We start from the raw sequence: 26,813 nt of genomic DNA, 5'->3' as shown, positions 1-26,813 counted from the left end.
CACCTCAAGGAAACAGGAGCCAAGAGAAAGAAACCAGTAGATATGGGAAGGTGAAGCTGCCATTCTCAGTCAATTACAGCCCATCTCTACAGCAGCCACATTTCAAACATTTGATGGGCATTTTGCTGACAGGGCCACCAGGGGCACATCTACACCAAGAGTTTGCCCCGGGGTGGATTCGCAGTAGCGGCAGGTCATCTACATGACGCAGCCACCATTGCGAAGCCAGCCAGGGGCAAACCCCAGAAACTGCACTGAAACAAATTTGGGCACCTACCCCAACTTTTTTGGCAGTGGAGGCATGTCACAGCCGATAGCACCCCCTGATTGGTCACCATCAGCTGGACAGGGAAGGGGGTGGACCTCCAGGAGAGCCCTGTGCCCCGTGGTAAATATTTTTTTAAAAGGGGAGGGGGAAGAGAGGAATGGGCCCCATGCCTCTGTAAAAATAGAAATGGGGGAGAGGAGAGGAATGGGGCCCATTCCTCCCCCTCCTTTTTTTTTAAAAAAATATATCTGCGCAACTGCTGATAATTTTTTAAAAAACAGGGTAACGGGCAGCCAGAGGGAGGAGAGGTGGTTCGGGTGCCCGGCATCCTTCTCATTCTCCTCGGGCTGCCTCGTTTCTCCCCCATCCCTCAGCACCATGGGGGAAGTTCACAGTTGTGTTCCTTCCTATGCAGATGCCTGGAAGGAACGCAAGTGCAGGAGCCAGGTGCCTCGCAGCGCCAAAGCACTACCATCAAGATGGGGGCCAGGAAGATCCATTGCTGGAAGGAAGGAAAGAAATGCAGATGAGATGGTGAACAGAGGTGAGAGGCTAAAGGAGTGGAAAGAGGAAGATGTGCGGGATAAGGGAAAGAAATGGGGGTGGGGTCAAAGCCTCCCTAGGAAGGGAGGTAGGAACAGTCACAGGCCCCCACAACTACAGAGCTTCTTCACAGTTCCATTTCCATAAGCGCTGCTGCTATTGAGCAGACATCTTGGTTGTAAAACACATATGCACATACAAGCTTTATAATTTTATTGTAACTAAGTTTTGGCCTGTTTTTTTAGACATGGCATTCACCCACAAATCTAGATAAAGTTAATTTAGTATGAAAGAGCTGTGAATGCTGGGCTCAAGTGCCTCTTGCTTTTCCTGAAATATCTTTTTTATTTGAATAGTGGTAAAAGTAAGAGGCTTTCTTTGTGCAGATTCAAGTGAATACTAGGACGACAGATTAATAAATAAGCTCTGTTCAGTGAAGAATGACAATGCTCAAGTCATTCAGTAATAGGAAAGCTATTCCTCTCTGTTAGTTTATCCACTGTTTTGTTTGAAGTTTAAAATGCTAGTCATGCTGCTGTTTTTTCTAAAAAGGCACCAGTCTTCAAATAACTAATGCCAAGAAAGGCAGCCTCCTATGCCTTTTAACAGCTATGTGCAATTGGAAATGTTGGCAGATGCAAGTAAACAATTCTCTCTTCTGTTAAATCTGTTGAATACACAAGAATCCTGTCCACTTTTTCATTTGTTCAACCTATCAGTAATATAGGTTCAGAGACTGGGTTCACACAATCAGCATGACCCACCGTGGCCTATTTAAGGCATGATGGGTTGCAGCACGTATTGGTGCCCATTTTGAATATTCAACCCCTGGTGGGAGTTTCCATCGCTTGCTTATTATTTTATTGTTATTTTTATTCATTCATTCATTACATTTCTATACCGCCCAATAGCCGAAGCTCTGTGAGCAGTTCATAGCAATTAAAACAACAAAATATAGCATAAAAATATGCTCTCATGTTCACCTCAATGGTCATTAGGAATGGCACCTACAAACTCAATCATACTGGTCTGGATGTTACTTTTTCCATATTGCTGCATCCATGCCACTATGAGCATTTCTACACAAGGCTTTTATTGCACACTCATGATTGGTCATTCATGGAAGTCTGCAGTTCCTTTATATGATGACGGCAATCTCCAGAGCATCTCCCGTGCTATTTGAGCATTATCCCACTTTATAAAAGATCGGAGATAAGCTAACAAACATTAATGTGAGATAGCGGCAGAGTGTAATGACAGCGTTGCATTATAATACAGCTGCTAGATGGCGCTGGATAATGAAACATGCAGAACTTTGCCAAGAAAGGAAGTTTTCAGTTCAAATCACATGTCCACCATGTAAAGGAGCCTATTGTAATCCCGTAATGAACCTGGAATCAGAAAGCCGCTATAAGAATGCGGGATTTCAGCTTCATGTAATTAACCACTACATGAAGAATTTTCTAGTATCCAAAACCTGGCAATATCAGAAGCTGTAATTTGTTTTAATCCAAAAATTGCAGAATATTGAAATGCTCTGTCTGCTACCAAGTTTTCCATATCATAGAATCATAGAATCATAGAATAGCAGAGTTGGAAGGGGCCTACAAGGTCATCGAGTCCAACCCCCTGCTCAATGCAGGAATCCACCCTAAAGCAAAATGTCAAATTGACAAAATGTCAATTCACATATGTCAAAATGTGAATTGATTCAGGTAAAGCTACCTATGTCTACGCCTCAAAAAACTTAATCTGAAAAGCTTGCCTCGGAACTGAGAAGTGTTGTTTCCAAAGAAGACTCTACAAAGTATTCGGAAGAGGCAAGGAAAGTCTGTCTTCCTGTTTTGCACTGTAATGTCCTTTGATTTCTGAATTAAAAATGACGATAAAGGCCAGATGTTGGTTTTTCTAATAGCCTAGGAGGCAACCTTGATACTCCAAACCCAGAGAGTTCAGTTGTCAATTCCTGTTTTTGAGCCTCTGTGTACATTCCAGAGAGAGCAAGTCAGCAAATAGCAGCCTCTGCTTGGCACAGGTTTAAGGCTGACAGAAAAGATGGAAGTAGACTTTGCTCACTTTTTGTTGCTAAAAAGACCAGGAGATTTTGTTGCTAATCTATGGGCGCTGTGGTATTCCAAGAGGAATGTGCCACACACAAAGGGAATTGCCATCTGAAGCCCTGTGGTACCTAAGCAACCATCACACCGGGAAAGAAACAGAGAAATTTGTTTTACAGGCCAACAATAAATACAGTACTTCTGCAAAGTGCAGGGCTCTGAAAATACATTTGCATGTGATAAATTGTGGAGAAATTATCATTGGCAACGTATAGGGACAAGCTTATAATATGCAGAGCCACTTCCACTGACCTTGGGTCAAATCCTGGGGTGTTTATGGAGATTTTAAACAAAACAGTAATTCCGCCATGTCATGTGGGGAGTACCAGTAAAATATTGAACAGTGAGTGTGCTATTCCCCTCAGTTGCCTAACATGTTATCCGAACCAGGCCAGTGTCTGCATGCTCAAGGAAACCCCTAGGACTGTGGAAGTACAAAAAAAAAAGAAAAAGAAAAAAACTAACACCCACACTCCCCACATGATTCACTGGGCCTGTTCAGACAACACACTAAGCCATGGTTAGGCTGCTAATCCTTTTGCAGTAAATTATTTTTGGCTGTACCTCACACATCTGCTGGGTGAGCCTAGCAGAAAATAAAACAGGCAACAATTAAACAATCTAATATTCCCTTGATAAACGACAGCAAACACTTGCTTTAATTTGTGCCTTACTCCATTTTCTCTTGAGATACTTGGTTTATCTTGTTAGCTTCTCTTTAATTGTTACAAATTCTAATCCCCATTTTAGAAATCAAGACATGCAAGTATTTTATTTCCTGTAGTCTTCTAGGAGCTTTCTTGGGCTTGAAAAACTCACTTCTTCAGATACTGGTTCACATGTAACAACAACCCAGAGTATGGACTGAGAATGGGTTGTTGAATCCTATGCTGCTTTTAAAGGAAAATATATTTCCTTTTGCATTTTGGAGCAGCATGGAATCTGAGAGATAGGCTTCGCTTCGCTTGGCTGAGCTGTGATTTGGTTCCCTTGTTCATACTTTTCACCGCATTTACTTGGGTTCCTAGGAATCTGTTTATTTTGTCATGGTTTCTACTCACCAGAATCCACAGCAGATATGATCTGAGTGTGTGTGCGCGTGCATGTGTGCATGTGTGTGTGTGTGTGTGTGTGTGTGAGAGAGAGAGAGAGAGAGAGAGAGAGAGAGAGAGAGAGAGAGAGAGAGTTGCCTTTTGGTATTTCCTTCTTTAAACTTTTTCCCCCTTTCGTTTAAAAATATTTATCCAGAGAGCTATTTTTGAAACCAGCCTCATTCTGAGGGAGACGGTTACACCCATTTGGTTTCTTTCAAGGCCAAATTCTTGGGATTAAAAGAGAGAGGGGGGCGGGGGGGGATGAGACTAAATCCAACCAGCTTTCTTTAATGCGTTGGAAAAAGCCAGGACTGGATCTCCAGCTCGCTCGCTTGCTATTAGCCCTTACGTGAGGGGAAACAAATAAACAACCTCTGTAATCCAGGAATGAAAAATAAAGAAATCTAGGAAAACAAGGAAGAGGCGCGGAACCTGGGATCGAGCCCCCCCCCCCCCTCTCTCCTGCCACTGCCCGCCGAGAGGCCGCAACAGTTGAGCTCTAGAATCAGAACCTGCGGGCAGGGAAGAGGGCGCGGCCGCGAGCAACTGCAGCAGCTGCCCTCTCCGCCCGGCCCGGGGTGGGTGAGCGCCGCCGCCGCCGCCGCCGCGATGGGCACCGGCAGCAGCAGGGCGGGGAAGGCGCGCAGCCGTAGCTCGGCGGCAAGGCGCTGGAGAGGTCCTGCCCGGGGCAGCGGGAGTAGCAGCGCCCCCGCAGGCCAGGGCAAGCCAGGAGAAGAGGCGGCGGCGGCGGCGGCCGTCGGGGCCAGGTGCAGCAGCCACCAGACGCCGGCGCACCTCACGTCGCCGTCGCTAGGGGAGCCCGACTCGGACTCGGAGCTCCTGGACCAAATGCTGCAGGAGTGCAACGACGACGGGCGCTTGGAACTGCCTCGCCGCCGCCCTCGGCGCCTCGATGCCGGAGATTCCTGCTCCTGTCCGGCAGGGGGCAGCGCAGAGGAGGACGGCAGCAGCAGCCACCGGGACCAGGAGGTAAAGGAAGCGGCGGGGCGGGCTGGGGAGGCGCCGCCGGGAAGGGGAGGAGGAGACGCGAGGTCAGACGGAGGCGCGCCCCCTCCCCGACGACAGGACGCGTGCTTAGTTTCTTTTGGAAAGGAGGAAGAGGTCGAAGCCGAAAATCCTGCCTGGGAGCCTCAGGGCGCAACCCCTGCGTGTTTAGACCGAAATGAAGCCTTACAACACCCAGCAGCCCCTAGGTAGCCCTCGGGGCGCCCCGGGCCGTTTGTGCTCGGAGACATCCCGTTGTTCCTCCAGGCCTGAGCTCTTGAGCCCTTTCTACACCTAAGGATTATCCCAGGAAAATGGAGGGATCGTCCCTGCCTGCTTCCGGGATCCCCGGTGTGTCATTTGGATGCACAGGGATGATGCCCGGAAAAAAGGCAGGTGTAGAAAGGGTCTCGGAGGAACAGGTTCCAGGGTTTGGCCCTCCGACGAATAGGCCCGCAGCCCAAGCGTCTGTGCGCCAGCCATGGTTGCCAACTTTCTGGTAAAGTTGTGCACGATGACACTGCCAGCCCTGCAGGGGCACCTTCAGGAGAGCGAAGCAAGTGCAATGCCACGGGGGCTCGTTGCAAGCCATTGTGGCATTCAGTGTCATTTTTGATGATCCAGTTAAAGACAAAGAGTTGGGACTTAACGCCCGGTGATCTTGTAGTCCAGCCTGGTGCCCTCCCGATTTGTTGGTAAGCAACGTTGTCATTCTCCACCAGCAGGGCCTTTGCTGGTGTAAATGATGGGAGTTGTAGTCCAACGCATCTGGAGGTACCAGGTTGGAGAAGACTGTTTGCACATCATGCTCTATATTAAGAGTGTAGATAAAAAAATAAAATTAGAGTTTGCTTCTCTTTGGTGGCTCTGTTTTCAGAAGGCTCTTTGATCCTGCGCATGTTTCTGTCAGCAGAGGGAGGGGTTGTTTTTGCTGATTCCCACTCCCTCATACAGTTTCCTCATGCCATCTGCCACACTATTTCAAAGCCTCCCCCCCCCCCCCCAAGCCTCTGGAGCATATTTGGGCAGTCACCAAAAAAATATCTTCCTCCAATACCACTGATGGAGGTGGTCTCCACTGGATCACAGAGCCTTCTGTCAGTAATGGGGACACTAATTGGATGCAACCCAATAGAAATGTGAGGTATGTTTGTACCAAACAACTTAGTTGTTTAAAAATATATACTGTACTTCTGTTGCTCTTTTTTAAGTCCCCAAGTACTTTTCTTCTAAAGAAAGTAAACAAATACATTTGAAACTGAAAGCAGGGTGGGACTGACTAAAATTTGTTTAGAGTCTGAGCGACTTCCTATTTATTTATTTAGAACATTTTTAACTCTGCCTTTAAGCCGTAAGGTGGCTTACAGAATAAAACTAATTCTAAAAGGGACAATTAAAATACATGTAAAATAGTTAAAATAACAAAACAACAGGCCAAGACAATTCCTACAAAAGTTACTAGCTCAAAGACACTTTTCACTAGCCTGCTTATCCACACATATCTGTGTTGACCGTTTGTGGTGCATTGGTCTGAAAGAAAAAGGGGGGGGGGACCATATTTTCCATTTTTGGAAGTTCTGTGCCTGGTCACCTGGAGACAATTCTAACTCATCACAGGGGACCAGACTCGTGGCTATTTACAAGCCTATGTTAGCACTGCATTTGGGATGGTACAACCATGTTTTGCTTTCATTAGGTAGGGGAAATATTTGTGTCTCACGAAGCTTATCTGGGACATTTACCAACCAGCCATGGTAAATGTTATCTACCAGCAAATGATGAGAATGAACTTTGGACAGATTTTATTTACAAAACAGGCTTGATAGCATTTAATTTTCCTCCAAATTCTAGTTTTATGGGGGTAAAATTGTACATTTTGTTTTTGCTAAGCCTTTGTGAAACACTGCCGCCTTGTGGCTGCCTTCTTCCTCAAGTTTTGACTGTTCTCTATATTGTGTACATGAAACCTGGATATTTTGTGGTTTCATAGGAATATTTTTTTAAAAAGGCATAATGCACCAGGGAGCTCTTCTTCACAAGCCCTACTGAAATAGATGGAAGGTCTGCAACAGGGTCACTGCACTCTGTGATTCAGATTGTGTATGTGGGGGCCAGCACCAGTGGTATAGTGGTAGATTTTGATGTGCAGGCTGAAGTACTCCATTACAGGGATGTTGGTAGCCTTGCCTCTCTCCATTTAAAAATCATTTTTACTTTTACTGAACTTAATTAGATGAAGTGATTACACAATTACACATTTTACTAACAGGGGTCAATTTCAAAGTACTTAATGTCATCATGTTTATTAATTTTCCAGGTCTTTTTGGCAAGACCCACACAAGAGAGCAATAACTTGGTCAACCAGTAAGTTACCTTCATTCAAATGACCATAAGTTCAACAATGAGTAAGACCTTGCAACTCTCCTTTGCAGAAGCGGGCATAGCTTTCATTTGCAGGCAATCACGTGTTGTTTAACATAGTCAAGGGGTAATTGTTTTCATGGCATATTGCAAACATGCATTTAGGAGAGGTTTTTGGAAAGGGCATCGTCTTAATGACCACTGAACATGACTGGAATGCTGTTGTTCTGTACAGTTGTCCATATACTCTGAAGCAAACTGGTGGAAGTTGAATTTAATAAGAACATTGCTATCTTAATTGAGATCAGCCTTCCCCAACCTGGTGCCCTCCAGATGTGTTGGACTACAATGCCCATTATCCCCAGCCAGATGGATGAGGGTGATGAGAGTTGTAGTCAAATGTACCTGGAGGATGCCAGGTTGGGGGAGGTTGATTTAGATATTGAGTAGTTTTCCCTGAGGAAGAACACTCAAGGTGTTGGGAAATTTGGATATCAGTTAAATCTTTATTGCACTCAATGGCTTTGCTATTTTTATCACTCTGATGTGTGGTTGAGCCTTCCTTCCTTTCGCTTTTAGAATGGAAAGGGGAAGGTCTAGAATTGCACTGGGTTCTTATCGAGGAACGGTGGGATATAAATCAAATAAATAAATACATTCTCAGTGCAGTTCCGCTTTTCCTGCTAGGGGCGCACTCTTATCACAACATGCAGCTTTATTGACATTAATCGAAGATGTTCTTTCTCCAATTTAGTTTTAGCATGGTATTTAATTCCTTTATTCTCCAGAACATGAGCATCTCCCTCAGTTAAATTTAACTATTCCCAACATACTGCTCAGGTCTCAGAGAAACCCTCTGTGTTCCCCCTCACCACTCAATTTTCCCTTCCAGGCAGAGCCTCCTTGTCCTCTGGACTAAATTTTATTCAAAATTGAAACTTAGGATTAGCAAAATTTTGAATTCATATTTTAGAAAGCAATGTGGGGATTAGACGTTTGAGCTATTTAAAGGAGAAATAGAGAGCCGGGGGCATATAACATTTTGCTAGCTTGGGAGGAAAATAATTTAGTTCTTTTGTAGTGATTATTCTTCCTTGCATTAACTTGCAGGCTCCCACTAAAGAAGCCTGAGAGGCAGGCCAAGATATCCTACGATTACTCTGAAGAGGAGCTGATGGCTACAATTGAGCAGGAGTACTGCCGCTGAAGGCGTTTACAGCTCTACCAAATGACAGCTGAAGAAGTTCACTATGGGGCGAGTTAAACTGCAGTATTCCTCAGAAAGATGTTTACATGGCGGGGAGGGGGAGAGAAGACAAGGCTGAAGGAAGAAGGAATGCCACTACCCAAGAAGCTGGTGGGATCTGCATTCTCTGAAACAGGTTGAACAAGAGATGTATCTGAACTCTCTCACTTATTAAGTCAGAATACTACCCATGGGTGTGGGTGCAAATGGGAACCCACCAAGTTCATTTTGGAAATTAGATTTCAAAGCAGGCACATAGGATTGTCACTCTTAAAGTCTGAGATGTCCAGTTGTGGAAGAACTATCGCCTTGGTCCTCGGAATCTTAGAAGTGCAAAAAAAAGACTTGTGAATGCTCACTTCAGACTGTCTGCGTTTTGCCGGTGTGGATCGTTTCAACCACAAACTCTAACATGTATATTAAAGCATATATGCCCAACAGATATTTCCCTCTTTGTAGTTGTCAATTCTCTTTGATTTAATAAAATGAATCAGTGGGATTTCTCAAACTTGTGCCCTGGCTAAGGGGTGGCTTTTGTGGTTACTAGGCCTCAGTGCAAGGCCCACAGTTTCCAGAGCACCAACAGCCTGAGTATCCATTGATGCTAATGGAAGAGTTTTTCTTCACCTGGTGGGAGGAGCAAGGGTAGGTTGTAGCTGGGAAGGCAAGGGTTAAACTTTTCTGCAAAAACTGTCAAAGATTGGCAGCTTGCATTATGCAGGAATTTATTTGGAGTACCTAGAAGCACAGATCACACAGCATGGAAGCATGCTGTGATGCAAAAGTTCTCTTTCGCAAGTCTGTTTTTTTGATACACAAATTCCTCTTCAAAATTAATCTGATGCAATTGCATATATTTTGTAAACATGCCTGCTCAAATGTCAATGCTAAGAGATGTGGATTTTCCCAGGCACTATATCACCTTTTTCTTTAGCCTGGAAATCACCTCCTTCAGGGATCAGTCAACTCCAAACAAGCTTTCCACTCACCCACCTGAAATACTTCCCCATCCATCTCTCTAAGAGCGTTTTCATACAGGAGGGGGATCACAGTTCCTTACTGTTGCTTTGCTTCCTGCTTCTCTTCCACAATAGGCAATGGGCACAAACACATGAAGAAAGAAGAAGCAGGCAGTGACCACGTGGCCCATTCAATGGCCGTTCTTGTAGCGCAACCTCTCCTTCACGTGGCAGGAAGCACCAATTATCGTTATATTATTTATTTATTTATTACATTTCTATACCGCCCAATAGCCGGAGCTCTCTGGGCGTTTCACAGCCAAGAATCAGATTTTCTAGGTCTTGTTTTGTAGCAGGAGAAGCAAGACATATGCTGCTTCGTCAAAATGACCTGCCGAGATCCACAAATGCTATAAAATAAGATGCTCAAAATTTGCATCCTAAATTAGCCCATTCATCCCTCTTAGCAGCGCCCTGAGGGCTAAACCCCTCCTTTCCCAGGATCCCTTTGACAAAGAATTGAGTAATTATGAGAAAATGTCTCCTTCCCATTCTTAGGGAACTGCTGTTTATGTTATCAAAACGTGAGTGTTTGAATCCTGCTATAGCAATGCAAGTTGAATATGTATTAGTGCCGTTTACCTTTTAACCTCTACAGGAATTGCTTGTTCTTGTTGACGTTTTCCTATCTGTGTCTGTGCCATCTCTTGGCAAAGTGACTGTCTTTAGGAGCAATGATATAAGGAAAGTTGGGGGCGATCCCTGCAACAAGAGACCTAGACCAGCAACACTTCCACTTCCTGGACTCCTCGCCAAGTAGCTCCTAATTAGAAATATCATAAAGTAGCATAAAGCAGTTTTGGTGGCAACTGAATAAATTCTGAGGCATGTCCCAGAGTTGGATATTTTCCTGAAATGCAAAAGGAGCGTGAGTTAACCTCCAGTGAGCAATTTCCATGACGCACTCACATTGTATTGTTGTCAGACATGCCTATTTCTTTCCAGGGCCAAGCTCAGTGGGAAACCAGTTTTACAGGTCAGGAGCTGGCTGCACACAGGGCTAGTCGGTAGCTCCCTCATCACAATTTTACCCACCTGCCTTTCATTTTGTGTTTTTAACAAACTGAGCTTTTTTGGACAAGAACTTTTAATTGCATAAACATATAAGTGGCACATTTAAAAAGAGTGGGGGAGAGACATCCTAAGGCGTGGGGGTAGGTGGGTGGGCAAAACAGACAACTAACTCAGTGGAGGCAGTACATATGCCAATTGCAGCAAAAAAGATGCATGAGGGGGAGATTTTGTTACAGAAAGCAGAACTGCCTGAGATTCAGATGCCCACACACATACAACCTATCAGAGGGTTAGTAAACTCTGAGCAGGAGCTGGGGGAAAGAGGTAGGAAGATCTATGTACCCCCTAAGGAAAGAAGACACAAAGGAAGAGGTCAGGGACTGGAATAAAGCAGAAGTCTGAACTAGAAAGAAGCCACATTGTGAGAATCATGAGCACTCAGTAGTGGATGGGGCAGGCAAACTTCATAGAATCATAGAATAGTAGAGTTGGAAGGGGCCTATAAGGCTATCGAGTCCAACCCCCTGCTCAATGCAGGAATCCACCCTAAAGCATACCTGACAGATGGTTGTCCAGCTGCCTCTTGAATGCCTCCAATGTGGGAGAACCCACAACCTCTCTAGGTAACTGGTTCCATTGTCGTACTGCTCTAACAGGAAGTTTTTTCTGATGTCCAGCCAGAATCTGGCTTCCTGTAATTTGAGCCCGTTATTCCGTGTCCTGCACTCTGGGATGATCGAGAAGAGATCCTGGCCCTCCTCTGTGTGACAACCTTTTAAGTATTTGAAGAGTGCTATCATGTCTCCCCTCAGTCTTCTCTTCTCCAGGCTAAACATGCCCAGTTCTTTCAGTCCCTCTTCATAGGGCTTTGTTTCCAGAGCCCTGATCACCCTGGTTGCCCTCCTCTGAACACGCTCCAGCTTGTCTGCGTCCGTCTTGAATTGTGGATCCCAGAACTGGACGCAATACTCTAGATGAGACCTAACCAGGGCTGAATAGAGAGGAACCAGTACCTCACACCATTTGGAAGCCATACTTCTATTAATGCAGCCCAAAATAGCATTTGCCTTTCTTGCAGCCATATCACACTGTTGGCTCATATTCAACTCATGATCTACAACAATTCCAAGATCCTTCTCATATGTAGTTTTGCTGAGCCAAGTATCCCTCATCTTGTAACTGTGCATTTGGTTTCTTTTTTCATGTGCAGAACTTGGCATTTATCCCCATTAAATTTCATTCTGTTGTTTTCAGCCCAGCACTCCAGCCTATCAAGATCACTTTGAAGTTTGTTTCTGTCTTCCCTTATATCTAGGGATATTGCAGTGCACACTCTTGCAGGGGAAGGCTACCTGGTGCCTCCCCACACCCACCCAATTTCTTTAGAATGAAACTCCCATCAGCCCCAGCTAGCATGAGCTGTAGATGCAAATAAAGGGAGGCCTGCACCAAGTTCTTTGCCATCGTGGTTCACTATAATTTGCACTTCTAATATTGACTGCTAGCATACAGCAAGAAAAGTAGAAATTATGATCTTAGACCAGCCACTCTCTTAGCCTCAACCTTCCTTATTTGCAATGAGTTTAATAACACAGAGGTAATATATGTGAAGTACTTTAAAAACACTCTATGTGCTATATAAGTGCTAGATATTAATATTAACAGTGGAAACTGCTGCTCTTATTGTTTTGCAGTAAGATGCAGAGTGCCAACAGGAGGGGAGAAAAATTACAGCAAAACTGTATACGCAAATATCCACTTTACTAGAAGAGGAATTACAATGCAGCCCTTGGAGAAATACAAACAATATTTGCATATACATACAAATACAGGGATTTCACAATAAATGCTGAACAGAAAGGTTTATTCATATAAAATATTAGGCACAATATTTGACTACACCAAACATAAATTCCCATAATCTTAAGCCAGATATAGCTAATAATTAGAATCAGAAATTTGGAAACGTTTTGAGAAAAAGTCTTCGAATTACATAAGGGAAATCATTTGATTTCAGGTGACTTCTGATGAACTTCAATGGAATTACACCAGAGAAAAGCAGATTCTTGCCTGCATACTGCAAAGAAAGGGGGCAGGGGCAGTGGTTTCAAACTAACCAGACTATTCAAGACTAGTTCTATGCACTGCATTTATGCTCTTTAACACTGCATGAGTGTAATATGCATTTCTATTTAATTCGTTGAGCATAAAGTAAGCGTAACTGCCTTGCACCTTTTGGATTGGGGGGGTTAATCCCACAGCTCTGCTGGCTCTTGCTACAACAAGTAAAATTTATAATTATGTGTAGTAGAAGAAAATTAAAAAAACACATACTGGGGGTGCAGTTTCTATAACATCCCCATGCTTGCATAAATTAGTGACCCATCAAATGCAACCCAGCAACCAGGTATGATAGCCTGCTTCGGGTCAGGAAACATCCTGTTCTTGTGGTCTGAGGCAGCAAAACAGGATGGTTCTGAAGGTCTCAGCAAACCATATAACACAGCTGTGGCTGCATTTGGCTTGGCAGGTCACAAGATAGGACAGCCTAGTTGAATCTCATTTCAATGGAAGCCTGCTTACAAATACCTGAATTGGGAATGTAGGCCAGGTTGAAAGATTCTGATGAACTTAAGACAATTCTTACTTTATATTTCAATGACAATTGCTACTTTCTTTTTTGAAGATATGACTGCTGCTATCATGATCACCTCCATGCAAGTTAGACTCTTCAAATTCAATAGTGAACGGGCAGGCAGATAAATGCTTAGGATGGCATCCTAACAGTAGTGGCTCTGCAGACTCTCACACCATATAGAGTTGCAAACCCTTTTTCCCCCGTGGCACAGCTTCTTATGCATTTACCAGTAGCCTGACTTGCAGAAATGTAGTCAGTGAAGGTTGTTCTAGCACGCTGATGAAGTGATAGGAAAAGCTCCACTTCCTAAATTTCTACAGATCAGCTTGCTACTAAAGACACAAAAGCAGAGCCAGTAAAAAAAAATACTGGCAACCCTATACATCAGCAGTGCCAAGGAATTATTCAGGAACTGACGGTAGATATACTGGTACAAGTTTTCTTTAGTATCAGCAGTTCCCAATTGCAATAACTAAACCACTTATTCCAAATGTATTTCTAGGAAACTCCTACCAACAGTGGAAATATTTTCAGATGCCTCCAAAATAAATAGGTGAACGCATTGCAACCTTGGCTTAATTATAACGGTATCTAGTTGATATAATAATCATGATAGGTCTACCTAGTTTCAGATGCTAATGAAATGTCAGGTATTATACCACACACATCTACACCATGCTTCCACATAATCATTAGAAACAATTTTCTCTGCTTGATTAAATATATGTTTGCAAAATTTAGCAAATTCTCTGAGATGGTAGCTGAATGAGCCACTTGTGTCCCATAATTTAGTTCTCTCAAAGTGCCCTCCAAAAGCCAAGAAACAGCAGCTCTGCAATTAGCAATCATTTCATTTTACTTACCTAATGTGCTATGGAAATGGAGACAAGAACAGCAGCAGCATTATTATACCAGTTTTTGTTCCAAAGCTAAGAACTGCGGGGGCAATTTTAAAATGAGAAAAAGAACTGTTCTGGAACAATGTATTGTTAGTCTGCCGTATCCTACAAGTGTTATCAATCACACTCGTCTTAAAAACCCAAGAATTACAAGACAGAGGGTTCTATCTAACAGGCATCTTTTGCCAACGGAACAACATTCGTCAGTGAGATGGATTCCCCGTCCCCCTGCGGCCTCCCCCAAATCTCCAACCCTTCAGAGCAGATGGGGGGAAGAGAGGAAGGGAAAGTATTGTTACACGAGTGCTAACATAGGATTTAACCTAGAGCTCCAACTGAATAAATGCAGAACACTGAATGTCAACCAATTTGCTTTGCTCATCCTCCATGGAATTCTCGAGAATTCTTCAAGCCATCTGTTGTTTAGCTTAGAAAAAAGGAGGCTAAGGGGAGACATGATAGAAGTGTACAAAATTATGCATGGTATGGTATGGAGAATGTAGATAGGGAGACATTTTTCTCCCTCTCTCAAAATACTAGAACCCAGGGTCATCCCAGGAAACTGATTGGTGGGAGATCCAGGACAAATAAAAGGAAGGACTTCTTCACACAGCGCATAAATTATGGCACTCACTACCACAAGATGTAGTGATAGCCACCGATTTGGATGGCTTTAAAAGGGGGTTGGATAAATTCCTGGAGGCAAAGGTTATCAATGGCTACTAGCCCTGATGGTTGTGTGCTATCTCCAGTATTCGAGGCAGTTGCTGGGGAACATAGGAGGGAGGGTGCTGTTGCACCATGTCCTGATTATTCATCCCTGGCCGATGGCTGCTTGGCCACTGTGTGAACAGAGTGCTGGACTAGATGGACCCTTGGTCTGATCCAGCAGGGCTCTTCTTATGTTCTTAGTTGTATGCTAAGAAGTCTCCAAATGTTTGCTTGGATGTGTAAAGATGATCACGCAGGCACATTTTCAACTTTGACCCCGTAATCCCCCTTCCCAATAGCTCCATATTGTTCTGCATTTCCTTTAAGCATCCATCAAGGAGGGCATAATCTAACCAAAGTTATGCACTTGCTTCCCAATGACCCCATTCAGATAACACGCTAAACCATGCTGCTTAACCACAAAATGGTTAATGCATTCCGTTAACCATTTTGTGGTTAAGCAGCATGGTTTAGCTTGTTGTCTGAACCTAAATTCAAAGGGACAGATTTAAGGATGTGCTTAACTTTCCCACTGAAGGCAATGGGATGTGGAAGTTCATAACTTTGGCAGGATTATACTATTGACAGACATGTAGCCCACAACCCTGTCAAGTTATCGGCACGAAGGTCAAAATTATAAAGGGCACTTTTGATGTTGCAATTTACAAACAGAGGGGGCACTCTGGCAAGCCACTCCTTTGTTTCAAAATAGATTCAAACATTACCACCCTTACCCAACTCTAGTCAGTCTAGCACTAGCGTGCTGGAATTGTGTATCTGAGAGCCAATGTAGATGCAACAGGGATCTCATGCAGTCCCTCGACTAAACCCATGCCCACACAGGAGCTTCACACAGCTGGTGTCACATGCACTAGTGTTTGCAAGCCAAGAAGCCTTGACTTCACAGCAGGTGCTGCATACATATGGAAAGGCACCTAGGGTAACGGCTCAGCTGGCCATGTGGAGTTACTACACAGGCAAGGATTTTCCAGCAGCGCTGCACATGGTCTGTATCACATCTAAGTAAGAGACCCAATCTAGTTGCATGCCTCAATCTTCCATACAATTCCAAGGTGCCTATTCCAAGACATGGGAAAGAATGACCGCGCTCTAAACTGCAACACAGCAGTGGATTCAGTTGCGAGGTGGGGGTTCAGACACGATATTCTAAACCAGTTTGGATTAGGTGCAGCAAAAAAGCGGTTTCCAAAAGGTCACTCTGATCTTGCATGCCACTCCTCTCGAAGGGCGACTTGCAAGATCAAACTGCAGCTGGACAAATACAAGATACATAGAAAAACTAGTATAAAATTGAAAAACAAAAACAAAACCACCCTGTTTCATTTTCTATCAACCAGTGTTACTCAAGTGAGGATATGTTTGCAAAGAACAATCCACTACCAATATTCCTCCCCCAACCTCCCACCCCCATTTATTATTATTATTATTATTTTGCTTTCCTGAAGTGCTGGTGAATGCCCCAAAGTCTTGGAGGGGGGAAAGGATGAGAGAAATAAAATATAACTCAACATTTAAATAGGGTTGAAACGTAAGGAAGAGAGGCAGAGGACAAAAGACTTTTACAGTTCTCCCCTCCCGAATATAAAAGCATAACTCATGAGAATAATAATTAAAAAAAATCAGTCAAAGCTGTTTTTTTGGGAAGTTACTCCTGAAGTGTTTCCCCCCCCCACAAATAAGCTTGTTTAGCCAGAAGACAGCATAGGCAGAAGCATGCTCAACGCGCTCTCGCTTCTTGGCTTCTCCATCGTTGCAATTCTATTCAGTTTGCCAACTTCTGTCTGCCAGCTGGGAACTTTCTTCGTGGTCATGTGACGACGCGCATGTTTCGTCAGGTGATCGCTACGCATGAAGCGGCGGTCGCAGACCGGACAGGCGAACTTCTTCTCCCCTGTGTGAGTTCTGCGGTGGCGTGAAAGTTCGTCGGAACGGGCAAACTTTTTATCACAACCTTCCCAGCTACAAGTGAAAGGTTTTTCTCCTGGAGAGAAGGGAGAGAAGGAAAGCAACCCTAAGAATAAGACACCTGGTTTTATCAACAAGACTATAAAAGGCTAAACAAACTCTCCCTAGCTTGAGACTGGCTTCTTCTATAGCTATTCCTTAGTAAACTAAGGGACAAACTACACAAGACAATCACATGAATGGCACGTTAAAAGTAGCAGGGCAGGGGCTGATTTGGATTGGAACCCCGGTGTGGATGTCAGAGGGCCTTCAACCCATTGCCTCCCACCAAGGTGGTCCTGACCTATATCCAGAGCCCTGTGTCTGCAATCTGCCTTGGAAGAGAGACATCCACTGGCACAAACTGGATCTTTTCTTCCAGTGCAGGTAGCAGGTGTGAGGGGCTTGATCCAGATCAGGACCACAGCTGGAGTCAAAGGGTGAGTGACAGCCCCCTCCCCTGCATTACCAGGGCCTCATCCAGACTGGGGGTCCATGTCTTCTATTTACTTTTTTAAAAAGTCATTCAAGCAATGGTTAAGGTGTAAATGGTGCCTTATCTGACCCACAGAAGTCAGAGAGATTCTCAGAAGAAGAAGAAGAAGAAGAAGAAGAAGAAGAAGAAGAAGAAGAAGAAGAAGAAGAAGAAGCAGCAGCAGCAGCAGCAGCAGCAGCAGCAGCTAGTTGTGTAGAAAGAGACAAATAAAATCTCCTTTGTTTCCAACATGTTTCAAGGCACATTCTCTGCCAAGGGATTAATAGCCAGTATTTTCTGCTACCAAAAGAAAAGGACCTGACACCTATTATGACCAATCTGATGGGGGGGAAAAGCTTCTCTTTGAGCACATTTCCCAACTAATTAGGACAGGGGCTGGATGACCACCCCCTCATCTCTCCGTGGGCTAAATGACATCAGAGGCGGAGCCACCACCCCTACATAATTTCGTTCCAGAGCAATACGCTACGTAAACAATCCACTCAGCATATCCAACCAGGATCTGGCTTCGCTGCACGTGGTGCTTCCTCTATTGGGGGAAAACACATATCCAGCAAAGCTGGCCTTGACTGACTTGGTGGCTGGAAGAGGGCTGCAGCAAGTTTTTTGGGTTGATGGGGGGGGGGTTGCTTCACAGAACACATTGCAAGCTTGGACATGTACAGATTTCTGACTGCAAATTGCATTCAGGTCTTTATCCAGTTCCAGAAGGTACAAATCCAATAAATCTAGGGGGGGGGGGGGGAAACCTGATGGAGAGAATTCCTGACTCATCCCTGCTCTCTACTTACATTTTCACACTACTAAATTCTGAATATTCCTTTTCTGTTGCCAGACAATCACTAAAATGATAGATCACCCTCATTCTCTTCTATACATACCAGTATGTGTACGCAGATGGGCTTTCAGGTGAGAGCTTTTGAAGTATGTTTTCCTGCAGCCTGGGAAGTTGCAGACGTAATTCCTCCTCCGGGAAAAGTCCATTAGAGGTGCGCTGCTTTGACCAGAGGCAATGAAAACTGGAGCAGGGGCCAGAGGCAATAACTTAGTATTCCCAACAGACATCACAGTTTGATGGCATGGCGACGCCTGGGCAACAGCAGCCTGTGGAAGGACCAACATGACCGTCCCCTGAGGCACAGATGGTCCCATCAGCACAGGCTGAGAAAGTGGGGCTGTGTGGGGTAAGATGGGCTTGACTGTTCCTGCAGTCGGAGTTGAGGGCTTCAGAAAGGCTGGAACCATCCCTCTCTGTCCATCCAAAGGGATCATTTGGCAGATGACCTGGGGATTGGAAAGAGGGGCAGGCAGAAGCGGGGCGGACTTTTGTGGCGTATCGTTCTCACAGTTCTTTGGAAGAGGAGCCTGCTGAGAAGCAAAGCTCGGCAGTTCATGTCCTGGACCGGCAGTTCTAGGACAACTTGAGTTGTGCAAATAAGATTCACGGGCCGGCGAAGCGTCACAGATTACATTGTCTGCCACATCACAATCCTGCGAAACTCTGGAATGTGGCAGTCCTTGCGCCGCGTGCTGATCTGGAGAACCACCGTTGCCCGATTTTGGTTCTGCTTTCAGTTGCACACCAGGAATGCAGGAGTAACCAGAACGGTCGCCTGTGTGACGGATCACGCTGGTTGCCATGGCTCTGCAAAGCGGAGGAACGGGTTGCTCAGCTCTTGCTGGCTTGTGGCTGGGCTCTCTCTCCACACGCAAGACAGATGGCTGGGCTGCAACGAGAGCACAAGCCGGAGGAGTGACTGGGCAGGCAGATGTGTTTGCCTTGCTTGCCCTAGATTTTGAGTAAGTGGCTTGTGACGAGAGCAGTGCTGTTGTTGGGGAAGGCTCAACAAAATCTGGGCTATATGGTGGTGTCATACACTACATTTAAAGGAAAAAAGGGGGAGAAAATGTATTAGCATACAAACATAAAAGACTCCTTTTAGATACAATTCCTAAGCACCGATACGTACTGCACTGACAATCAGTGCTCTCCCATTCGCAGCCCCAAACATAGATATTTTCAAAGCATAAGCAGGCAACAATTTAACTACCCATTTAAATGCAACTCATTCTGAGTGCCCTGTAATCAAAATATTTCTGCATTCCAAAGCTCATCTTTAATACTTGAATCACAACCCAGTGTGAAGAGGAGGGGACTGTAGTTCACTGTTTTGTATGCAGAAGGGTCCCAGGTTCGGTCCCCAGCATCTCCAGGTAGGGCTGGAAAAGCACCTGTCTGAAAACGTGAAGAGATGCTGCCAGTCAGTGTCCACAATACTGAGCTAGATGGACCAAGGGGCTGACGCAGTATAAGGCAGGTTCCAATGAGTTAAACCAAGTGTGGCAGGGGAGAAACAGTGCTGTCCAGTGCACCTATCAGCTAGATTATGACCAGTATTATTTATTTATTTATCCATCTGTATACCGCTCCATGTCTATGCAGACTCCAGAGCAGTTGAACAGAAAAGGTACAATTGTAAAAAAGTAAAAAGATTGATGCCATATTAAAATTCTTAACAACAGAATGCCTGTAACACTGTGGCTGGTTATTTAAAGAATGCTTTCTGGAATAGGAGGCTTTCAGGAGGCGCCGGAAGCAACATGACGTTGGCAGGGAATTCCAGAGGAAGGGAGCCACCACACTGAAGGCTCTTTTCCTGGTGAACTCCAGTTGGGCCATAGGTTCATGTGGAACCACCAAGAGCGGGCCCTCCGATGACCTCAGTGACTGGGCAGGTTGGTAAGGGAGAAGACGCTCTCCCAGGTATTCTGGTCCCAAGTCGTTTATTTGAAGACATACAATGCAGAACTGTAGATGTTCAACATGCAGTTACCTTGCTTATATGGGAAAATCCAATCTAACCATAAATGCATGCAACAGCCAATGAATCCAATCAGGGTTCCCCCTCGTTACAATTGTAAATACACATGATTGACAGTGTTTCTGCTTGGGCTTAATTAAGAGGAAATTATGCAGACAGATGTGATGCAATGAGCCAAAACAATCTGAAGCATATCGTTAGCTAAACAAACTGGACTTGCAAAAAGACACGTGTGGCCAATATCAGAATATGCTACTTCTGAGGGCTTACTATCTACACCACCAACCACAAGAATCCCTCAAGCCAAATAAATTGAAGCACTATTGGCAGATTAAATGGAGACCTCTTTATTTCTTCATAAAAATATTCATATTAATTCCATACATATTCATTTTGTTTCTGAGTTTGTTTGCTTTTCCTTACCAGTGTAGATAAAAAGTTAAAATCCTTGGGCAACTCAGATGTGGGTTCAGTGTGCATTGTGAAGTCACCTGAATCTGAGACAGGTGTAAGAGGTCTTATCTTTAATAGGTCACCTTTCTGTGACCTTTGACCCCATGAGCTCATACAAACAAGCGCCTCGACTGCTTCTATGTCATTCTGTTCAAGGGTGCTACACGTAGACCTTTCACTGTCATGACGCTGCCGTTCACGTATGGATTCATAGATGTCCACAATGTCAACCTAGAGATAAATGAGTCATCATTTGTTAGTCAATCAAATCACAAAGCCAAGACATGCCCACTGTCTGGTTATAGACTTAGCCTAGAGATCAGGGGGCGGCAACGTGTGGCCCTTGCCCTTGAGATGTTTTGCCTATAATTCCCATTAGCCCTCCTAGCCAACATAGCCAATGGGGAGAGATGACAGGAACTGTAGGCCAGGACATCTGGAGGGCTACAAGTTGCCCACCCCTGATATTGATCAAAGTCCTGATCCAGCTACTGAGGTCTATGCGCATAAGCAGCAGGAGAGAGCACAGCACTGCCTTTCATTCAAAGGGTCCCACATTTGTGGCTCTCCACCTCTCTCTGTCATTCACTAACTCTTTCTTTCTCCATGCAGCAGCTGCTCACTCTCAGCAGGGACTTTACTGTGTTGTTCACTTTAGCAGTGGGCTGGTTACTGTAATCGGGGCTTCTGGAGAAGGCTTCAGAGGTGGGGAGTCAAAACACCTCCCATTCCTCAGCTGTACGGTGGTAGGCGGAGGCAGGGAGGGGGGGAAAGGAGAATGCAGGAGCAATCAGCCAATTAGCTGTAGTGGGGGAAGAAGCCCAAGAAACAGAGAGCAATCTGATTGGCTAGCTGCAGTGGGGAAGTTGCGTAGTTGCTGGAAGGTGGAAGAGAAATTAAATGTGCTGGCGAGAGCAACATGGACTTGTGCTGGGAGATTTTGCACCACCAAATAGAGCAGATCACTCTCTCAGTGATGAGGAGAAGATGCACTCCAATCCAAGGACCCCAGTGAGCCCATTAGAATTTGCCTGTCTGGTGACTGACCAATGTGGACAACATGGAGAGGGGTGGGGAGGAGAGCCTCAAAAGGCCTCCAGCTGAGTCTTGTGCACAATGTTGCTGCTTGACTAGGAAAGAGGGGAGAGGGGGCCCAGTCCAGGAAAAGCCTTCAGTGGAGATTCCTGGGGCCAAGTGGCTCCTACTTGAAAAACAGCAAAGATCACTGGAGTATTTGTTGGAAAAAGTCATTAATGCTGACCGCACAACATAGAGTTAAGCATGGTTAAGCCTACTGAAATCAATAGGCTTTAGCACATTGACTGTATTGTATTGAGACTGCAACTATAGCAACAGGTATACCAATCTCTTTTTACACACTATCATCAGGAACCAGATTTTGTAGACCATACACAGCTGTCGGTGGTAAATTATTATAAATTGAATTCTCTCACACCAAACCTCCAATCTAGAACCCCATATTTGCACAGGATTCAATTCTCTATTCAGTGCACACGGAAAATAATCACAGCAGCCAATCAAGAGCCCAGATTCACAAGGAATCCGCCCCTTGGATAGCAAACCTCATGATGCCTGCAGGATACAGTTTTCATGCATCATAAGCTGTCCACAGATGCCACATACACACACTATATCATCTATAAACATTTACTAAGCAATACAAGGTTACAGTCAACAACCAGCTGCACACAAGTAAATCCAATTGTAAACAATTAGGCCTACACACATACAAACTTGTCAAAAGGCTGCCAATCACAGTACTTAACTGTATAGATGCAGACAAACGTTGGCACCAAATAGTTACTTGCTTCATATTAAATGACCCCAACAGAAAGTACCTTTTCATATGCTGAAACCAATATCAAGATACAGCTAATCTAATGACTTGGCATCACAGGTTCATAGACACTTAAAAACAAACTGAAAGGTTTAGAGGAGAAGAGAAGTAAAATCAGTAGTCTTGAAACTGATCTAAATAATGAAAGGGTTTTATGCTATTGCTTCCTATTTAATCCATGGGGTGAGTACCAATTTTGACTGCACTAACGAGTTTAAAAAATAATGAAAAATATTCCAGAATATCAAAGAACGGAAACACTTAAAAGGTAAAACACTTTTACATTTGCTTGCAACTCATGAAAATTATTTCCCTTGGGGTTAAAATAAAACCCACGTTAAATATGTAAGCTCTGAAAAGAATTGGGGGTGGGGTTTGAAATGTCAGGAGAGCTTATTCAAAGGCTCAAATGTTTGAGAGAGAGACATTTAAGAAGCTAAAATTTAGATTTGCTTGTGATTTATGTACATTATGAAAACCACAATAGATTAATAAGCTGAGAGAGAAAGGGGGGTTAAGGAACTGAGGTTGACTTCCAGACAGACACGCACCAGCATAACTTAGCCTGGCGGCATGTCCTTAAATCACCTCCTTCCACCCAGACACTGCAGAGGCAAACCGGATGAGCTGGAACGCAACACCAGAATCGCGACTGCAAGTCTACAGCCACACAAAGACAGGAAATTTCCCACCAACTCACTGTGCTGAGGTTACATGACCACTACAAAATGTGTGTGTGGGGGGGGGAGGACAATTATCTATGTCCATTCCTGCCCTACAATGTCGATATGTGTGGTTCTTTATTCTCCAGCTTTGTTACTTTGCAAAAAAGGGGGGGAGGGGGAGGGACTGACATGCAAATAGGAAAATTACGAAGTCAATGTCAATTGGTTGGAAGGAGGCAAAGCACCGCCTTCTAAAGGGAGGGAAGGGGGGTGGAAAGATTTCTTCCCACCTCATGGGATCCAGAGCAACCACCCACTCCAAATATAGCTCTGGGGTGGGGGGAAGGAGAGGGCGACGTCATGCATCAAAATAGCCATGTGAGCAAGTGGGTGGTGGTCTCTAGCTGAGCCACTGCTGGGAAGCACTGTGAGGCGTGGTAGTTCCCTCCACAATAACTGGTGTGATTGGTAAGCAAAGCAAGGATTGTATGAAGAGGGCTAGGACCTTTTCCACAAGGCTCAAAAATGACAAAGTTAACAAAGAAAGAACCCCACCTGCAAAATGTGGAGGCTCCCTCCTCCCCAAACATCACCAGCTATGAAGTCGGACACACAGTTTGTGTCACCCACCCACCCACTCACAGTAATCTCCAGGGCATGAATTCATGCCATTACCAGGCAACTCTGGCTCACAGGCTGCTGAGATTACTCATGGTGAAGTACACTCTGCATGCGTCAATGGGGACTACTCATGCAGTAAGACCTCACTGTCCAATGCAAGTAAATCTACAGCCCTATGCATTGCACACTTACTGGTAAGACAGTCCCATTGAACTAATTGGGACTTTCCACTGAGGAAAAAGCGTAAGACTGGGCTGCAAGAATGAGAAATCGCCACTGCATCCCATCCTCTATGCTTGCGCAGCTCCCAGAATTCAGAAGCAGGTTTAAGTAGAGGGGGGTATTCAGTATTATTCACAACAATAAACGCCACCAAGTCCAGGTAAGTTAAAAACAGCCACCTACACGCGACCTAGATAGCCCAGGTAAGGGCTTGAACCAAGTGGCTTTGTTAGACTGATCATTCCTGTATCAGCAAGTTAGGAGAGGGAGGTTGTACTCCAAGGCCACACAGGCGCATCGATCGCGCCCATCACCTTGGCGTCTCGGCGACACTTTAATTGCATTTTGCAATGAATAGATAAATAGCTGAGATTTGTTCTCATTTTGGCCCCCATTGTTCAGCAGTGTGTCCTCCTCCACCACCACCTCCCTTTGCACCCCACTTATCTTGCGCCGTGGAAAGTGATGCGGATCAGAGCAGCAGGAAAGGGATAGGGAGAAATCAAGTCAGCCTATTTCGTCCCTGGGAGATGTCAGGAGAGACTGGGGGGTCTCTGCTCTGCCCCTCTCTTCTCCCCACACCCGACCCCGCACCGTGCAGCAAGTGGTACTCACAGCAGGGGCATCTCCCATCTCCTCGGCGCAAGGCGAGGTATGCATGGTGAAAGCTTCCGCAGGCAGCAGCGATGTGACAAAGCCAGCAAGAGCAATCGCCAGAAACGCCGCCGCCTGCCTGCCTCTCTCCCGCCCCCTCCTTCGAGGGAGGCGAGCAGCCAAAACACAGAGGGAAACACACCAAAACACTCCATACAGCAAAAGCAGCTGGAACGGGGGGGCGGGGGAGGAGGAGGAGAGAACGAAAGGGGAAGGGAAGATGCGCCTCCCAATCACAGCCCGAGCTGACTCCTCTCCGGCCAATCAGCTCCCTCGGGCGGCGTGATTGCCTCGTGCAGCTAGGCTGAGAGCAGGAAAGGCCCCTCGTGGGCACGTTCCGTGGCGGCGGCCGCGCCGAACCACCCTCTGGAAACTAGGGGAAAGGTCGGCGCGAGAGAGGAAAGGCGGAGTCAGGCCGGGCCAGGGAAGGGCGGAGTGGCTGTCTGTCTGTCGGCGAGTGGCGGCGGCCAGCCAGGGAATGCCCGAACGTTGGGGGGGAGGAGTGCTGGGGGCGTGTCTACGGAAAGGACGCGCGCATAGAGACAGCAGGGCTGTGACAGTTGACGTCACCGCTGCTTCCCTCCCCAGCAACAACGAAGCTGGCGGGGTTTTCTCCAAGCTCCGCCCCAGCGCGAGCAATGCAAGTTGAATCCGTGCGGCGCGTGATGCGCAGTTGTCCTTTTTTACCACACGCGATTGCCACATTTCAGGTCGCTGCCGCCGCCCCGAAGGAGCCGTTAGGGGTGTGGCCCCTGCGAAGATAGGGCAGCCGCCTCGCTCAGAGTTTTCAGGATAAAATCCGACATAGGCCTTACTTACTTAAAGTAAACCCATTGAAATGAACGCGACTTTAATTCGACTTCGTCTCATTCATTTCAACGGGTCTAATTTAAGTAAGACTTATGTTGGATTCTACCTTCAGCTTCCGTTGAAAATCACGATCCCTCTGCTAATAACTTTAAATCCCATGCCTGTATATGGAAAAATCAATAAAAAAATTAAAAAGAAAAAACAAGACAGACTCTCTTCCTCTCTATAGAAAGGGGAGGTGGGAAGGAGATGCATATACAGTCCCGGTTTGCAAGGCTTTGGCAGCTCGTCAAAGTTATCAAGATGTTTAAACTTTTTTTACTCCTATATATTTTACATAGCATGAGGGAAAATCCGCTTTGGGTTTTTAAAATGGAAAGCGGTATATTCATATCTTTAAATAAATAAGAACGGAGAATGTTAGTGTAATCCAGTGTATGTTTATTCAATAGTTAAATTACACTGTACTCAATGTGGGTCCTACTTCCTTAAGAAACGTGTTTCGGATTGTGACCTGGGAGCAATAATACTTAGCATGTTTAGACAAAAAATAATACTTGCTGGGGCTTGGTGAGAGCTGTAGGGTTTTTTTTCTGTTTAAATATGCATAGGATTGTGCCCTTTCACACCCATTTACCTGGGAGTAAACTCCATTGAATTCAGTGGAGCTTAATCACGAAGTGGATATGAATAGAATTGCACTGTTAGCACTGAGATGCTAAATTGCCACGGGTTAATGAGGCAATCCACTGCATATTCAGGGAGGAGGAGGAGTCCTAAAACTCCCAGCATACCTCAGCCAGCATAGATGGGATTTACTTCAGAATAGATATGCATAGGATTGCCCTGCTAATCTTTAGGGGCCAGAAGGGTCTGTTTTTTCTGTAGCAGTTTAACACACAAGATACCACTCCGAACGTTTTGTTAGCAGGATCTACACTACTGCTGTAAAATGGTTTATAACAGTAGTGACAACTGTCGGGGCCCAGGACCCACTCCATGTACAGTTTTCAAAATGTTTTCAAAGTGTCAAATCCTGCTTAGTGTAGATCTAGGACAGTGGGATTGGAAATGAGTTTTGGTACTTATAATTTCTTTAAATTTATTGCAATACAAAATACTGCAGGCAAAAGAAGGAAAGAAGGACTTGGTCATTTGCAGTGTTGTCAGATATGTTGGTTCTAAAACCTTCGTTCATTGTGACCGGGCTCTGGGAGCCTTTTCATTGAAGAATGGAGTAAAAATGCAATAAGGGTACAATCCTTACACGGCTTGGGACCACAATACCTGACGGAACGCCTCTCCCGACATGAACCTAGCTGTACACTGCGC

The 26,813-nt window shown here is 45.1% G+C and overlaps 2 protein-coding genes across 3 annotated transcripts; one reads left to right on the top strand and one right to left on the bottom strand.

The window, feature by feature from the left end:
- Positions 1-4,624: 4,624 nt before the first annotated feature.
- On the top strand, positions 4,625-8,969 carry CYS1 (cystin 1). Its single transcript, XM_063125828.1, has 3 exons — positions 4,625-5,012; positions 7,345-7,391; positions 8,499-8,969. The coding sequence occupies exons 1-3, from the start codon at positions 4,632-4,634 to the stop codon at positions 8,593-8,595; spliced, it is 525 nt and encodes a 174-aa protein (XP_062981898.1). The 5' UTR covers positions 4,625-4,631; the 3' UTR covers positions 8,596-8,969.
- Positions 8,970-12,411: 3,442 nt separating this feature from the next.
- KLF11 (KLF transcription factor 11) lies at positions 12,412-24,711 on the bottom strand. 2 transcript variants are annotated; one of them, XM_063125156.1, is made up of 4 exons: positions 24,633-24,711; positions 20,622-20,882; positions 18,258-19,254; positions 12,412-16,917 (listed from the first exon to the last, which is right to left on the bottom strand). In XM_063125156.1, exons 1-4 carry the CDS (start codon positions 24,675-24,677, stop codon positions 16,622-16,624), a joined length of 1,599 nt encoding a protein of 532 aa, XP_062981226.1. In that variant the 5' UTR covers positions 24,678-24,711; the 3' UTR covers positions 12,412-16,621. The 2 variants fall into 2 exon arrangements, with proteins under 2 accessions (XP_062981226.1, XP_062981227.1); XM_063125157.1 differs by having other exon boundaries at positions 16,668-16,838.
- Between the last annotated feature and the right edge of the window lie 2,102 nt (positions 24,712-26,813).

Source organism: Elgaria multicarinata, chromosome 4 (assembly GCF_023053635.1).
Source record: "Elgaria multicarinata webbii isolate HBS135686 ecotype San Diego chromosome 4, rElgMul1.1.pri, whole genome shotgun sequence".
NCBI lineage: Eukaryota > Metazoa > Chordata > Lepidosauria > Squamata > Anguidae > Elgaria > Elgaria multicarinata.
The sequence above is the reverse complement of the archived record's forward strand: the minus strand, read 5'-3'. Positions and strand labels throughout refer to the sequence as shown.